We start from the raw sequence: 17,154 nt of genomic DNA, 5'->3' as shown, positions 1-17,154 counted from the left end.
CGTGAATGGGAGTTTAGACTGTTATACAGATATCAGAATAGACATAGAAAAATAAATATTTAAAGCTTTGTCTTTTCCTTGGAGAAATTTCCTTACAAAAATATTATTTTGCTATCAACAAGGAATTTGAAAATACCAAAGATTTTCTGACTTACATTTTTGTGTTTCCTTTAGATAAGAAATGTTGAAACAAATCAATGTTTAGACAACATGGGCCGCAAGGAAAATGAAAAAGTGGGTATATTCAACTGTCACGGTATGGGAGGAAATCAGGTAAACTCCGTTTTTTATCAGCTTCATATTTGGGGGGGAAGATATTGTGTAAACTATCCAGGTAGATTATGGCTCACTGCCAATAACAATGTCTTAGTAAATTGACAGGCATTCTAATAAAGACTTAATTTATGTCTTTAACATATAATAACTATGTTATTATTCTAAGTATTATAAGAAAACACTGAAGAATTTAATAAGTAGGGCAACATCTTTAATTAGCCTAGAGTGAATGAGGGCAGCCAGATGTTTCAGACCTACTTCCTATTACCATGTATGAGAAAATGAGGACTGCATTTTATTGTTAACTCAATCATATAAAATAATCACTCAGCAATTATGGTTCCTAATGGTGCTTACCCTGAATTTCTTCTTCAAATGTTTCTTGTCTATCATGTTTTCTATGACTTTTGGTGGTTTAATAAAATTTTAAGCACACAGATAAGCATGTTTGTTAACAACTTTGCTTTGGCTATCTGAAGATGCCCTTCAGATCAGGTAAAAATGTATTATTTAAACAAGATTTATACTTAATTAAAATTTTAGGACACCTGTTTTGTGATGGTCCAATTAATTATCAGAAACTTACCAGACTATAACAAGGATTCTTGTGTTTTCTGTAAGCAATGAAAAGCAGCACTGCAAGGTAGAAAAAGTAAAGGCTGCTTGGCTTGAGTCTTGGTGCCACAGCCACTTTCAGAGGTTTAATTTGAAGTTCATGGGAACTTACAACAAAGCACAGTTAAGAGACAGCTGCTCCTTGGTAGACAAGTTGTCTAAAAGGGTCAAGGTGAAGCATATGAGTGAGCTGTTTATCTAGTGTTTTAGAGTGAACTGAGGAAGCAAAAATGATTCTGTTCAGCACAACATGATGGTGATTATTTGTAATAGCTGAATGTTTCAAGAATCCATAGAAAGATCTTCAGGATCAAGATGTCTGCTCACCTACTCCCACAAATACATCAGAAATACATCTATAACTGTAACAATTCACACAGAATATCTACTGAACACTGGCAAAAGACCTCAGACTTCTGAAAGGGCAAGAACCCCTCCCATAACTGGATAGGACAAAAGAATAAAGGAAAAATAAAGTAGTCAAAATGGGAACTGCACCCCAGGGAGGAAGCTATGAAGGAGGAAAACTTCTGTACCCAGGAAAGTCCCTTCTACAGTAGGAAGATCAGCTGGGGTGGAGAGGAAGCTTTGGAGCCAGAGAGGAGAGGGCAGCAACCAGCCTGAGTAAGGCAAGATGAAGAGTAACCTGCACAGACATATCAGTAAGACTGCCTTGTACTCCCCAGCCTGAGATGCTTGTCTGTCAGTATGGACAGGGGCTGGGTGCTGAAGCTTGGGCTACAGAGGTCAGACTCAGGTAGAGACAGGAATCGGCTGTGCAGAGACACCCTGCCAGAGTGGCAACCAAGGACGTACTTGGAGGAAGCCTGGGGGTGCAAGAGAGGCAAGGTGCCAATGTTTGGGAAATACAGGAGGAGAGGGGTGGGACCGCCATAGGAACTTCTTTCCCTGTGCACACTCGTAGGTAACAAGACACCACCTATAAGAGCTCCCGTGATGGGCACAAGCGACCACTGCCACTAGGCCACCCACAAGCAGTCACCAGTGACTCCCCTGCTGCCCTGGGAGTGCTCTGGCTGCCACTGCTGCTAGGAAACCCAGGAGCAGGTGCGAGCATTCTTCAATATCTGCCAATCAAACAGTATGATATACCACATCAACAAACTGAAGAATAAAAACTAAATGACCATCTCAATAGACACAGAAAGAGGTTTTAACAAAAATCAACACCAATTTATGATGAAAATTCCCCACAAAGTCATCATAGAGGGATGCTTCCTCAGCATAATAAAGGCTGTATATGACAAACCCAGAGCTACCATCACTCTCAACTGTGAAAAACTGAAAGCATTTCCCCTAAGATCAGGAACAAGACAACGGTGTCCACTCTTATTCAACATAGTTTTGGAAGATGATCAACATCACAAATTAAGAGAGAAATGCAAATCAGAACTACAAAGAGGTTTAACCTCATACTGGGCAACTGGCAGAACACCCATCATCAAAGTCTATAATCACTAAATGCTGGAGAAGGTGTGGAGAAAAGGGAACCCTCCTACACTGTTGGTAGAAATGTAAGTGGCTACAGCCACTATGGCAAACAATATGGGGGTTTCTTTAAAAACTAAAAATAGTTCTGTTTTAGTTAAGAAAACCCCATATTGTTCACCATAGTGACTGTACCCACTTACATGATCCAGCAATCCCACTCTTGGGCATGTATCTGGAGAAAATCTTATTCAAACGATGCATGCACCCCGTGTTCACTGCAGCACTATTTACAGAAGCCAAAACATGGAAGCAACCAGAATGTCCATCGATAGAGGAGTGGATAAAGAAGAATTTGTACACATATACAATGAAGCCATAAAAGAGAATGAACTAATGTCATTTCCAGCAATGTGGATGGACCTAGAGATTATCATAAATGAAGAAAGTCAGAGAAAGACAAATATCATATACTATTGCTTAATGTGGAATATAAAAGATGATACAAATGACCTTATATATAATACAGAAACAGACTCATAACAAACTTCTAGTTACCAAAGGGAAAATGTGGGGTAGAGGGATAAATTAGGAGTTTGGGACTAACATAAACACACTACTATACATAAAACAAATAATCAACAGAGACATACTGTATAGCACAGAGTACTCTACGCAATATTCCACAATAACCTATATGGGAGAAGAATCTGAAAAAGAATAAATATATGTATAAGTAAATCACTGATGTATACCTGAAACTAACACAACATGTAACTCAACTATAACGTAAGATTTAAAGGAAAAAAAGGGTCCATAGAGAAAAAGCCAGAATGAAATGGCCCTGTTGAGTTCTGGCACCATACTTCAAATCAGACTTTTGTACAATTCAATGGAAGACACTAAAATAATGCTTCTCCCTACAACTAAAGACAACTTAATTATTAAAATCCTAATTAGTACCTCACAGTTTAAATTTAAACAAGAAAGTATACGAGTCAAACTTTCTAAATTACAGCATGGGGAAATGACTATATGAAAGATGATGGAAACAATGACATAGTCAGAACAACAACAGAGCATTCAAAAAGGGTCCATCTTATTATACTGATTCACGGTGAGTGTCAGAGGTTTCTATTACCAAAGTCATGATGAATTCAGCCCCAAGTGGCAAAAGCTATCACGGGACTAAATACACAAGGGTATACTTTTTTCACATAGTATGAAATCTGCCAAGCAGTCAGTTGTTAATTTGTTCAGGTCCTCAATAATTCCACCAAGAAACCAGATACTTTCTATCTTTCCATTCTTATAGTTAAGTCTTAGCATTAGCTGGTCACAAGAGGTCTGCTAAAACTCCAGACATCATGTCTACATTCAAAGCAGGAAGAAGTGGGAATGGAAAAGAGTTGAAACAGCCATACCTGTCCTTCTATTAAGCAAAGCAGATGCCTTTCTAGAGACTCAAAACACCTCTGTGTATGACTCTTTGGCCACAAGTGTGTGATTTTGACACCTAATGGCACAAATACACTAAATACATCATCTCACACTCACACATAGCTTTTCCTCGTAGTTTATTTACCATGGTATTGAGTAGACATTTAGAAGTGTCTCCCATAATGAGTTTCAACAGCTTATGAAAAAAGCTACTCATCATTTGCACCATGATGACATGCAGAATTCTAAAAGAAAACATTATTTACGAGATCACTCTGATTCAAATATAGATGAAAATGAGGGAGGAAGACCCGTCAGGTGAATTAACCTCATGGATTCATTAAGATGCCATCAGATCAGATCAGATCAGATCAGATCACTCAGTCGTGTCTGACTCTTTGAGACCCCATGAATCGCAGCACGCCAGGCCTCCCTGTCCATCACCAACTCCCGGAGTTCACTCAGACTCACATCCATCGAGTCAGTGATGCCATCCAGCCATCTCATCCTCTGTCGTCCCCTTCTCCTCCTGCCCCCAATCCCTCCCAGCATCAGAGTCTTTTCCAATGAGTCAACTCTTCGCATGAGGTGGCCAAAGTACTGGAGTTTCAGCTTTAGCATCATTCCTTCCAAAGAATACCCAGGGCTGATCTCCTTTAGAACAGACTGGTTGGATCTCCTTGCAGTCCAAGGGACTCTCAAGAATCTTCTCCAACACCACAGTTCAAAACCATCAATTCTTCAGTGCTCAGCTTTCTTCACAGTCCAACTCTCGCATCCATACATGACCACAGGAAAAACCATAGCCTTGACTAGACGGACCTCTGTTGGCCAAGCAATGTCTCTGCTTTTCAATATGCTATCTAGGTTGGTCATAACTTTCCTTCCAAGGAGTAAGCGTCTTTTAATTTCATGGCTTCAGTTGCTCAGTCACGTCCAACTCTTTGCAACCCCATGACTGCAGCATGCCAGCCCTCCCTGTCCATCACCAACTCCCAGAGTTTACCCTAACTCATGTCCACTGAGTCGATGATGCCATCCAACCATCTCATGCTCTGCCATCCCCTTCTCCTCGTGCCTTCAATCTTTCCCAGCATCAGAGTCTTTTCCAATGAGTCGACTCTTCGCATGAGTGGCCAAAGTACTGGAGTTTCAGCTTCAGCACTTTCCTTCCAATGAACACCCAGGACTCATCTCCTTTAGGATGGACTAGTTGGATCTCCTTGCAGTCCAAGGGACTCTCAAGAGTCTTCTCCAACACCACAGTTCAAAAGCATCGATTCTTCAGCGCTCAGCTTTCTTTATGGCCCAACTCTCACATCATACATGACCACTGGAAAAACCATAGCCTTGACTAGACAGACCTTTGTTGACAAAGTAATGTCTCTGCTTTTTAATATGCTGTCTAGGTTGGTCATAACTTTCCTTCCAAGGAGTAAGCGTCTTTTAATTTCATGGCTGCAATCAACATCTGCAGTGATTCTGGAGCCCCAAAAATAAAGTCAGCCACTGTTTCCATTGTTTCCTCATCTATTTGACATGAAGTGATGGGACCAGATGCCATGATCTTAGTTTTCTAAATGTTGAGCTTTAAGCCAACTTCTTCACTCTCCTCTTTCACTTTCATCAAGGGGCTCTTTAGTTCTTCTTCTGCCCTAAGGGTGGTGTCATCTGCATATCTGAGGTTATTGATATTTCTCCCGGCAATCTTGATTCCAGCTTGTGCTTCCTCCAGCCCAGCATTTCTCATGATGTACTCTGCATATAAGTTGAATAAGCTGGGTGACAATATACAGCCTTGACATACTCCTTTTCCTAATTGGAACCAGTCTGCTGTTCCTTGTCCAGTTCTAACTGTTGCTATGGTTACTGTTCAAAAGGATATCCAGTCATATGCTTAAATTTGTCTAAATGACACAAAACACTAGATCATAAATGCTTAAAATATTTTAAAAAATATTTAAATGTTTTCATACGTCCAGAAGTAAACTATGCCACTCTACTGTAGACTTCCTATTGGCAGGGCCAGTCCATTCTAAAGGAGATCAGTCCTGGGTATTCTTTGGAAGTACTGATGCTAAAGCTGAAACTCCAATACTTTGGCCACCTCATGTGAAGAGCTGACTCATTGGAAAAGACTCTGATGCTGGGAGGGATTAGGGGCAGGAGGAGAAGGGGACGACAGAGGATGAGATGGCTGGATGGCATCACCGACTAGATGGACATGAGTTTGAGTGAACTCCGGGAGTTGGTGATGGACAGGGACGTGTGGCGTGCTGCAATTCATGGGGTCTCAAAGAGTCGAACATGACTGAGCGACTGAACTGAACTGAACTGATATCTACTCCACTCTTCATCCCCAGTACCTGGTACTTAGGATATGGTAGGCACTTACTGCACTTAATAAATACTAGTCAAGTAAATAGATGAAAGAATTCATGGTCAGAATAATGGATTTATACCCTAGTACTATATAGACACTGCCAAAAATGTTCTTATTGTCATAGTAACCAAAATTATAGAAAGATACTAATCTCAGAGATTCAGAAATAAAGGGGACAATTAAAAAGTAAAAAAAAAAACCCATACCTACACATTTTCTAATGTCTCTACATTATCTGGTTAATTACAAGATAAACTTTAAAACCAATATTTTTCATCTATATAAAGTTATTCCTGTCTACAAATATGAAAATGCTTACTGGAGCCCATTTTGTCATAACGCAAATAATGGAAACAAATATTTACCAAGAGGAGAATGTTTAAATAAATCATAGTGTATCCACAGTAGAGATTACTACTTAGCCACCAAAATGACTGAGAGGTCTAAACGTATTGTCATCAAAAACTGAAAAGAGGGAAAAATAACAGAGTACAACTTACTTTGAATTTGAATGACCTCATTTGTGGAAAATGTCTGTGAACATTCTTCTCTATTAACAGTATCTGTAATAGCCATATATAAATGCTATGCAACTTATTAGAAATATATAGATATCTATTTGGAATATAAATTACCACTGGAGAGAGGAATAGGAGAGGAATAGGAGAGAATAAGCTGGAATAGGAAATTTTTCTTTTTATCCCACATTTTCCTGTGTGTGTATATACGTGTGTGTGTGTGTGTGTGTGTGTATCATAATTAAACAAATAAAAATGGAGAAATTGAACTGCTGAAATAAAGGAACATCATTTTATAACACTATTCTGATCTGATAAATTGCATACCTTGTACATTACTTAATGTTTTGGAGCTTCAGTGTTTTACCTATAAAATGCATACAAATTTTCCCTCAATTTCTCTAAAGATTAGTAAACTTTACAAAACAAATAACTAGCATAGCATATACTGGACAGCACATTTTGCTCCACTGCTATTAATTATTCTCCTTATTTTTTCCATTTGTGTTCTCCATTATCTCAGTCTTTACTTCTAAAAGTAAAAATATTTATTCAGTGCCTAATGCCAGAGGTAAGTTAAAAGCACAAGACACTTTATGGTATTGTTCAAGTCAATAAAAAGAACTGCCTCTCCTGTTATTCTAACAAGTATTATGAAAAATATTAAAGCATCAGATAAATGCTATTCTGGTATCCTTTTTTATGGAATTCACTGTTTCTAGCAGTATTAATACTAGCATGATTTAAAATTTTGACTGACTTTTAAAAGAAGAGATCTCAGGATTTTATTCTCAGAGCTACCTCCCTGTTTTTACTGCTATTCTTTTGTGTTACCATGGAAACCGCATTTATTTTTATAGTTATTTAGCTTTGAATTTTTAAAAGTAGCCCCAACCCCTAAAAATATTCAAATTTATTTCTCCTGCTTTTTACATAAAAGTCAAAACAAATGTTGTTTTTTCTTTTTTTAGGTTTTTTTTTTTTTTTTTTTTTTTTGCTCATTTACTTTTCTAAATCAAGGGACTTTATATTTCAGGACAGTTATACCTTTCACCATTTCTCCTTGCATGGATGTTTTGGTAGTTTGGTTTTTGTTAAATTTTGGAGATATCACAAAGAAACTTACTTTTCAGTAGTTCTTGGAAGTATCCAGCATACTCTTTCTCTCATCATTCCTAGCACTGGGCACAGTGCTTGGGATATTGTAGGCACCTAATAAAAATTAGTCAAATAAATAGATGAAATAATGCATGGATGTTTTTGTATCAGGAATACTGTGAAACAGGGTAGCAAGTGAAGAATTATTATTAAAATCAACAGTTGATCATCTTGAGGTGTTCTCTTTAAAAATTTAGTAATCCAAGTCTTCTAGCTCTAATAACAAAATTTGATACTCCACTAATTCCTTTCTGTTCTTGAAATGCTTTCTTTACATTAGCAAACCATATCAAAATGATCATTACTTCAAAAGAGTGAAAATAAATAAGAATATGATTAAAACTTGAATATAACATTTTACAAGTGAAAGAAAGAACTTACAATTTACTGGTAGAAAATATGTTACTAGAAATTACGAAATTATCTTCTTTGTGCTTTTGAAAAGATGACGTGGATTCCTAGAAGTAGTTTCATGTTACTGATGACTCAGATTTATATCTTCACCCTCAGACTCTCTACTGAACTCTGGAATCTGTTGCTAATTAATAACTGGAATTCTTTACAGGCATCTCAAAATTGAAACTTTCCAAACTGTACTCATTCTCTTCCCCTTCATGCTATGCTATGCTAAGTCACTTCAGTCGTGTCCGACTCTGTGCGACCCCACAGACAGCAGCCCACCAGGATCCCCCGTCCCTGGGATTCTCCAGGCAAGAACACTGGAGTGGGTTGCCATTTCCTTCTCCAATGCATGGAAGTGAAAAGTGAAAGTGAAGTTGCTCAGTCGTGTCCAACTCTTAGCGACCCCATGGACTGCAGCCTACCAGGCTCCTCTGTTGATGGGATTTTCCAAACAAGAGTACTGGAGTGGGGTGCCACTGCCTTCTCCCTTCCCCTTCATACAATCATACAAAATCAAAATCTGACATAGACACTCCTGAAATTTCATCGGTCCCCAAAGCCCCTATTTCTATGAAAATAATACCCCTTGACTCCTACCTGTAAGTCCTTTTAAAACCAGGATTTCTATCTTTGTCCTGGCCTACATCTTCTTTCACCTGTGTGGTCAAAAAACAACTCATTATTTCCATATATCATAGGGAATTCCATAAATACATCCCATATATGTTACATTAGAATTAAATCAGATTAAACACTCCAGCAGTTCTTCACTGTCCAAAAATAAAGTAAAAATTCCCTAGTTATGACATTCAAAGCACCTCATAATTTCATCCCCATATGGCTTTTCAGCAGTGTCCCTTGATGTTCTAATAGGTCCTTGTACTCTAGACGTGTTTGGTATGTCTTTATTCCCTGCATACTGTGTATTCTTATGTCTCTGCACTGTTCTAATTGCCCTATTGGCCAAATATGGCTCCACTCATAAGCTTAAGACATACTCACTGTTTAAAAGCCAAATAATTTAGCTTCTTTTCTGCTGCTGCTAAGTCGCTTTAGTCGTGTCCGACTCTGTGCGACCCCATAGATGGCAGCCCACCAGGCTCCCCCATCCCTGGGATTCTCCAAGCAAGAACACTGGAGTGGGTTGCCATTTCCTTCAGGACATATTTTAATGGATAAACTATAATTTAGATTCAATCAAACCTTTACTGTTTAAGACACAATGTTATTTATAACTTTTCACTGTTACAGTCCAGGCTCATTGGTACTCTTGTAGCTAAAACCTGGTGAGCTTCCATCCATATTTATTTCTTTAGAAATGTCTAGAAGTTAAGTTTGCTAGATCGAAAGTTATACATCATTATAAGGCTTTTAATATATAGTGACAAATTGCCCTCTTTAATATTTCACAAATTTAATAGGACAAACAGCTAAAATAGGAAGAGGCACTGTGATAGATACTTAACATACATTATTCTTTTTGATTTTTACAATAATCTATGAAGTACCTAGTGTTATTCTAATTTTTAAACTCCTCACGAGTTTAATGGAAACCTTGAGATTAATAATGTGATTGAGGTGGTAAAGCCAGTTTGAACCAAAATCTGGCCGACTCCACACCAGTTTTACATTCACTGGATCTGCACTGATTCCCAACCACACTCTCCCAGCACTGTGATTACAGTGGCCAACTCTAATGGGTGTTGTATTTTTCTTGTTTTTCACATTTGCCAATATAGTTTGGGAGAAACATTTTATCTTATTTTAAATCGTATATCTAACAAAATCAATGCATGTAAGCATTTTTAAAGTTAGCATTAGTACTTTATGAATTTCATAACCATGCTTTTGCTTATGTTTTCATTGGAGTTTGAGATGGCTCTTTGTTTCACGACTTATAAAAACACTTTATTATCTTCTGTTATACACATTAAATATATATTTCTGACTTGAGAGTTTGTTTACATTGCGTTTTCATATACAGACTTTTATATAGTTTATCCCAATCAATATTTGCCTTTATGTTTTCTCTTTTTGATGTCAAAATACCATGCTTTTTTTACTGAGGTGCTTTTACATGACATTTAAGATCATCTTACAGGAGCCAACAGTAAATAGGTCTTAGCCTTACTGGATATGTATCTAGTATACTAGATATTTACTCAAAGATTGACACTAATTTTTAGTGACAATTTTAAGTAAAATTTATATAAACTTATATGTGAGTCAAAGTAGATTAATATAATATTTATAAAACAGCCATTTTACTTTGTTAAAATATCAATATAAAAATTTTGAAAATATATCTTTAATCAAAGATAGGGAGAAAAGCAGCCTTTGTAAACACTGTACTTATTCCTTTTAAAGACAAAGAACATAAAGTGATGGAAAAACACTCACATTTTAGCAAATGCATATATAATGTTTCTCTTTCTCCCTAGAGCCACTCATTTGGAGAAAGCTAGAAAGCACATGGAAACAGTCTGTGTAATTTATTGCAGTACTTGATTCAGTCATTTTTCAAGGTAGCAAGTCTAGAGAAGCTTATGCTAGCCATTTATTAAAACCATATTGTCTGCCGAGATAAAGAGATCATTAGGTATTATCCATACTTTCATACAAATGTCTCCTCTTCCTCTAAAATTCTGTTATTTATACTTAAGAAGAATCCAACATTATGACAGGTGCATTACAAATTTTGATAGTAAACAAATACATCATTCTCTTATTACAGACCCTCTCCTAGAGAAACTTAATTATTTTAGTAATGCTTTCTAATGTACTCATGGATTGTAATAGATATAGTCATTCAAGAGATACGTATTCATTTTAAATATTAGATTTCTATAAGTAAAGTTTACATCTTATAATTACTTATAAGCCATTTCTATAATAATTTGGTCACCTTTTAATAACCTGAATACTAGAATTAAAACTCGCCAGGGATTTCACAAAGTAAAATCCCACAATGGCCATTCAATGTTAAAGTGAGTTGGACACATGTGAGCCAGAAGAGGGCAGAGTTATTATAATTTCTGTAGAACTAGGGATTATTCCAAGAGCCTTTCAATCTCATTAATGCTTGGCTGGGAGAACTTGTCTTGTGTCTGGTAGGCTCAGTCTCCTATCGGGGGACTAAAAGATACTGAGGATGGACTGGCAAACTGGCTCACTCACTCATTGACAAACAGCCAACAAAGGTGGTTGTGCCAGTCTGTACAGATACTCTAGATGAGGTTAGTATATGATGGTAGTAGGAGAAAATATATACAAACATCTCACACTGACCTCGTTTTTCAGTGGGTCATGCAGTATCTATACTGTTCATCAAGTCCATCAATACAAGAGTTAGTTTCCTTCCAAGTAAGACTCAGCAGGGCCTTCTGTCATGGGATCAGTCTGGTATCAAAAAAAAAACAAAACTTTGGGATACATATACAAGTCAGTGAGACCATTATTTCTATGCTACTCTGGTTATTCTTGAGTCTTTTCATTCTATTTTCCCAGGAAATTAATCTTCTTAGACTTACCTTTATGGAAGCTCCAAAGTCATACCAATTCCTAAAAGCTTACACCAACTGCTTAAAACTGATTGATGCACATTTCTACTTAAATGACCAACTGTAACCTCAAACTCAGTATGTCTGTGATTAACTCACCTTTCATCCAAAGCCCTTTTTCTTCACTCTTTGTATTCATCTGTCTTTTACATTTTCTTCTTTTTTTCTTTTCATATCCTGCTCTTCTCAAACTAAGCACTAAGCCTTATGAATACTCTCTACTTGTCCTTCTTACCTATTCTTTTATTAATAATTCTACTTTCCAAATCTGGGCCTTTATTGCCTCATATTTGATTTATTACAATAGTTTTAGCAAAGCTCCAGATTTTTCTCATATTTACTCGATCTCATTCACTAATGAAGTGAGACTACTTCAAAAATATCATTGCCAAATGGAAAAACAAAAATCTTTAATATCACCAGTTATTACAAGATAAAATTAACATTCTTTACCAGTCAAAGCTCTATAGTCTGATCCCTTCTTACCTTTGAAATTTTTATCTCCTGTTGCTCACCCATATAGACTCTTAACTTTATCATCTCTATTGAGTATAGCCAGAACAGACATTTTAAAAACTGTTACCATTATCCATTTTTTAAAATCATATCTTTGCCTTTTCTTTTACCCACCTGACATCACCTTTCTCCATTTTTTCTAACTAAATTCTAGTTTACATAATTTCCTAGTTTATATCATTCATCTAGTTCCACTTCACCATCCTCCATGTAGTAATTCATTTTTTTCTGATTTTCAATACACACCGGTATTTCCTTTCTCTGAACTCACAATATTTTAAACTTTTTCTCCGTTTTAATTATTCATATATCATATCTCAATGTTTCTCTTACTTTGAGCTCTTATATTTTCATTCAATTATGTATGTTTGTTCTTACCTTCAAAAGCAAATGGTAAATTCTTCTTGAAGCAAGTATTAGTTGGTTTCCTTTTCTTAATCCTTCTATAGTAATAAGTGCTTACTGAAAGAATGAATGGGTAAACAAATTCATACAAAAATTTAAAAGTTACTCAAAGACCTGCTATTAACATAGAAATAACTTCAAAACTTGGAAGAACCACATAAAGGAAAGTCTTCCTGGCAAATGAAACTGCTCTTATTAAAATGCCTAGATCTGAGGCTACAGTAGGCTGAAAAATGACTTCCAAAGGGATCCACATCCTAAGCCTTGGCCTGTGAATGTTATATGGCAGAAGACCCTGCAGATGTGATTAAGTTAAGCATCATGATATAGGGAGATTGTCTCAATTATGTGGTTGGCACTCAGTGCAACCACATGTATGCATATGAGAGGAAGCAGAGGGGAATCTGACACACAGAGGAGGGAAGGAAATGTGACCAAAGAGGCAGAGATAGGAGTGATATAGCTACAAGCAAAGAAAAGCTAGGCTGTTGCCAGAAACTACAAGAGGCAAAGTACAGACGCTCCCCTAGCGCCACCAGAGAAAGCACTGCCTTGCTGGTACCATAACACAACGTAGTGAAATTGATTTCAAATGCCTGACCTCCAGAACTGTGAGGGAATAAATTACCATTGTTTTAAGTCATCATGTTTGTGGTAATTTGTTTCAGTAGCCACAGGAAAATAACGTTCAGTTCAGTTGCTCAGTCGTGTCCGATTCTTTGTGACCCCATGAATCGCAGCACGCCAGGCCTCCCTGTCCATCACCAACTCCCAGAGTTTACTCAAACTCATGTCCATTGAGTCAGTGGTGCCATCCAACCATCTCATCCTCTGTTGTCACCTTCTCCTCCTGCCCCCAATATCTCGCAGCATTAGGATCTTTTCCAATGAGTCAACTCTTCGCATGAGGTGGCCCAAGTATTGGAGTTTCAGCTTTAATATCAGTCCTTCCAGTGAACACCCAGGACTGATCTCCTTTAGAATGGACTGGTTGGATCTCCTTGCAGTCCAAGGGACTCTCAAGAGTCTTCTCCAACACCACAGTTCAAAAGCATCAATTCTTCAGTGCTCACCTTTCTTCACAGTCCAACTCTCACATCCATACATGACCACTGGAAAAAACACAGCCTTGACCAGACAGACCTTTGTTGATAAAATAACATCTCTGCTTTGTCATATGCTATCTAGGTTGGTCACAACTTTCCTTCCAAGGAGTAAGCTTCTTTTAATTTCATGCCTGCAGTCACCATCTGGAGTGATTTTGGAGCCGAAAAAAATAAAGTCTGACACTGTTTCCACTGTTTCCCCATCTATTTGCCATGAAGTGATGGGACCAGATGCCAGGATCTTTGTTTTCTGAATGTTGAGCTTTAAGCCAACTTTTTCACTCTCCTCTTTCACTTTCATCAAGAGGCTTTTTAGTTCCTCTTCACTTTCTGCCATAAGGGTGGTGTCATCTGCATATCTGAGGTTATTGATATTTCTCCCAGCAATCTTGATTCCAGCTTGGGCTTCTTCCAGCCCAGCGTTTCTTATAGATGTACTCTGCATATAAGTTAAATAAGCAGGGTGACAATATACAGCCTTGACGTACTCCTTTTCCTATTTGGAACCAGTCTGTTGTTCCATGTCCAGTTCTAACTGTTGCTTCTTGACCTGCATATAGGTTTCTCAAGAGGCAGGTCAGGTGGTCTGGTATTACCATCTCTTTCAGAATTTTCCACAGTTTATTGTGATCCACACAGTGAAAGGCTTTGGCATAGTCAATAAAGCAGAAATACATGTTTTTCTGGAATTCTCGCTTTTTCGATGATCCAGTGGATGTTGGCAATTTGATCTCTGGTTCCTCTGCCTTTTCTAAAACCAGCTTGAACATCTGGAAGTTCACAGTTCATGTATTGCTGAAGCCTGGCTTGGAGAATTTTGAGCATCACTTTACTATGCTGTGAGATGAGTGCAATTGTGTGGTAGTTTGAACATTCTTTGGCATTGCCTTTCTTTGGGATTGGAATGAAAACTGACCTTTTCCAGTCCTGTGGCCACTGCTGAGTTTTCCAAATTTGCTGTCATATTGAGTGCAGCACTTTCACAGCATCATTCTTTAGGATTTAAAAGAGCTCACCTGGAATTCCATCACCTCCACTAGCTTTGTTAATAGTGATGCTTTCTAAGGCCCACTTGACTTCACATTCCAGGATGTCTGGCTCTAGGTGAGTAATCACACCATCGTGATTATCTGGGTCATGAAGATCTTTTTTGTATAGTTCTTCTGTGTGTTCTTGCCACCTCTTCTTAATACCTTCTGCTGCTGTTAGGTCCATTTCTGTCCTTTATCGAGCCCGTCTTTGCATGAAATGTTCCCTTGGTATCTCTAATTTTCTTGAAGAGACCTCTAGTCTTTCCCATTCTGTTCTTTTCCTCTGTTTCTTTGCATAGATCACTGAGGAAGGCTTTCTTATCTCTCCTTGCTATTCTTTAGAACTCTGCCTTCAAATGGGAATATCTTTCCTTTTCTCCTTCGCTTTTTGCTTCTCTTCTTTTCACAGCTATTTGTAAGGCCTCCTCAGACAACCATTTTGCGTTTTTGCATTTATTTTCCATGGGGATGATCTTGATCCCTGTCTCCTGTACAATGTCATGAACCTCCATCCATAGTTCATCAGGCACTCCGTCTATCAGATCTAGTCCCTTAAATCTATTTGTCACTTCCACTGTATAATCATAAGGAATTTGATTTAGGTCATAGCTGAATGGTCTAGTGGTTTTCACCACTTTCTTCAATTTCGGTCTGAATTTGGCAATAAGGAGTTCATGGTCTGAGCCACAGTCAGCTCCCAGTCTTGTTTTTGCTAACCGTATAGAGCTTCTCCATCTTTGGCTGCAAAGAATATTATCAATCTGATTTTGGTGTTGACCATCTGGTGATGTCCATGTGTAGTCTTCTCTTGTGTTTTGGAAGAGGGTGTTTGCTATGACCAGCACATTCTCTTGGCAAAATTCTATTAGCCTTTGCCCTGCTTCATTCCATACTCCAAGGCCAAATTTGCCTGTTATTCCAGGTGTTTCTTGAATTCCTACTTTTGCATTCCAGTCTCCTATAACAAAAATGACATCTTTTTTGGCTGTTAGTTCTAAAAGGTCTTGTAGGCCTTCATAGAATCATTCAACTTCAGCTTCTTCAGTGTTACTGGTTGGGGCATAGGCTTGGATTACTGTGATATTGAATTTGCCTTGGAAACGAACAGAGATCATTCTGTTGTTTTTGAGATTGCATCCAAGTACTGCATTTCTTACTCTTTTTTGACTATGATGGCTGCTCCATTTCTTCTAAGGGATTCTTGCCCACAGTAGTAGATATAATGGTCATCTGTGTTAAATTCACCCATTCCAGTCTATTTTAGTTCACTGATTCCTAGAATGTCAACGTTCACTCTTGCCATCTCCTGTTTGACCACTTCCAATTTGCCTTGATTTGTGGACCTAATATTCCAGGTTCCTATGCAGTATTGCTCTTTACAGCATTGGATCTTGCTTCTATCACCAGTCACATCCACAACTGGGTATTGTTTTTGCTTTGGCTCCATCTCTCCATTTTTTCTGGAGTTGTTTCTCCACCGATCTCCAGTAGCATATTGGGCCCCTACTGATCTGGGGAAATAACGTGGGTCCTCACAAACAAAATTTCAAGAACTCTCAAGCTCAGTGTTCTTAAGCAATCCATTCCTTCAGAGAAGAGATTTAAGATAAGAAACCTTCCTCAAAGTTATAGACATATACTACTCTATATTGCTGCTTCAAGAAATCAAGTAGTAGGTACAAAGAATGGCTCTAAATTACACTTTTGGAATATTTTAAATATACAAAATTTGGTTTTGGATATTCCATTTTAACCTGAGTTTGTATCTGTTCTATTTTAGTGCAATTGTAGTAATAAATAAAATTGTCAATAGCTCTATATTAATAAAGTTTTTCAAATATAAAAAAGTGAATACATATTGAATTATATCCTTTTCCGTTAACAGTTAATAAATTATGCATGTCTTAAAACTGTTTTTTTTTTCAAATCTTAATTCAAGAACTGAGCAATCAAAAAGTAACATTTTCTTAATCCAAAAAAAATATTTATTTAATTTTTGTATTAATATTAAAGAAACATCTAGTAAGCTTGGAGTTAATTAAAACTTAGAGGAACTTAAACTTATCATCTTATTTTACCTAGTTCTGCCTATCCAGAGTGTTTCCTGGCATAGAAATAAATGTCAAATCTGTTGTGTTCAATCCTTTTCTTCCCCAGTAGGAGTTACTCAAAGATTGTGAGACTGTTTTCTTAATATTTTCAAAAAAATGAGCACTAATATTATCTATTTCTTAGATAAAGCTTTTCCTCTAAGTGTTGTACAGTGTAATTTTATGTATTTCTACTTAATGGTAG

General features: G+C 37.3%; 1 protein-coding gene across 6 annotated transcripts in view; it reads left to right on the top strand.

Annotated features, from left to right (window-relative positions):
• GALNT13 (polypeptide N-acetylgalactosaminyltransferase 13) overlaps positions 1–17,154 on the top strand; it is a 666,740-nt gene that overhangs the window by 618,372 nt on the left and 31,214 nt on the right. For all 6 annotated transcript variants that reach the window (XM_027560425.1, XM_027560416.1, XM_027560436.1 and 3 more), the window contains one exon: positions 175–273. In XM_027560425.1, coding sequence (XP_027416226.1) covers positions 175–273 — 99 coding nt within the window. The remainder of the gene's footprint in view (positions 1–174; positions 274–17,154) is intronic.

This window comes from Bos indicus x Bos taurus, chromosome 2 (genome assembly GCF_003369695.1).
Source record: "Bos indicus x Bos taurus breed Angus x Brahman F1 hybrid chromosome 2, Bos_hybrid_MaternalHap_v2.0, whole genome shotgun sequence".
NCBI lineage: Eukaryota > Metazoa > Chordata > Mammalia > Artiodactyla > Bovidae > Bos > Bos indicus x Bos taurus.
The sequence above is the reverse complement of the archived record's forward strand: the minus strand, read 5'-3'. Positions and strand labels throughout refer to the sequence as shown.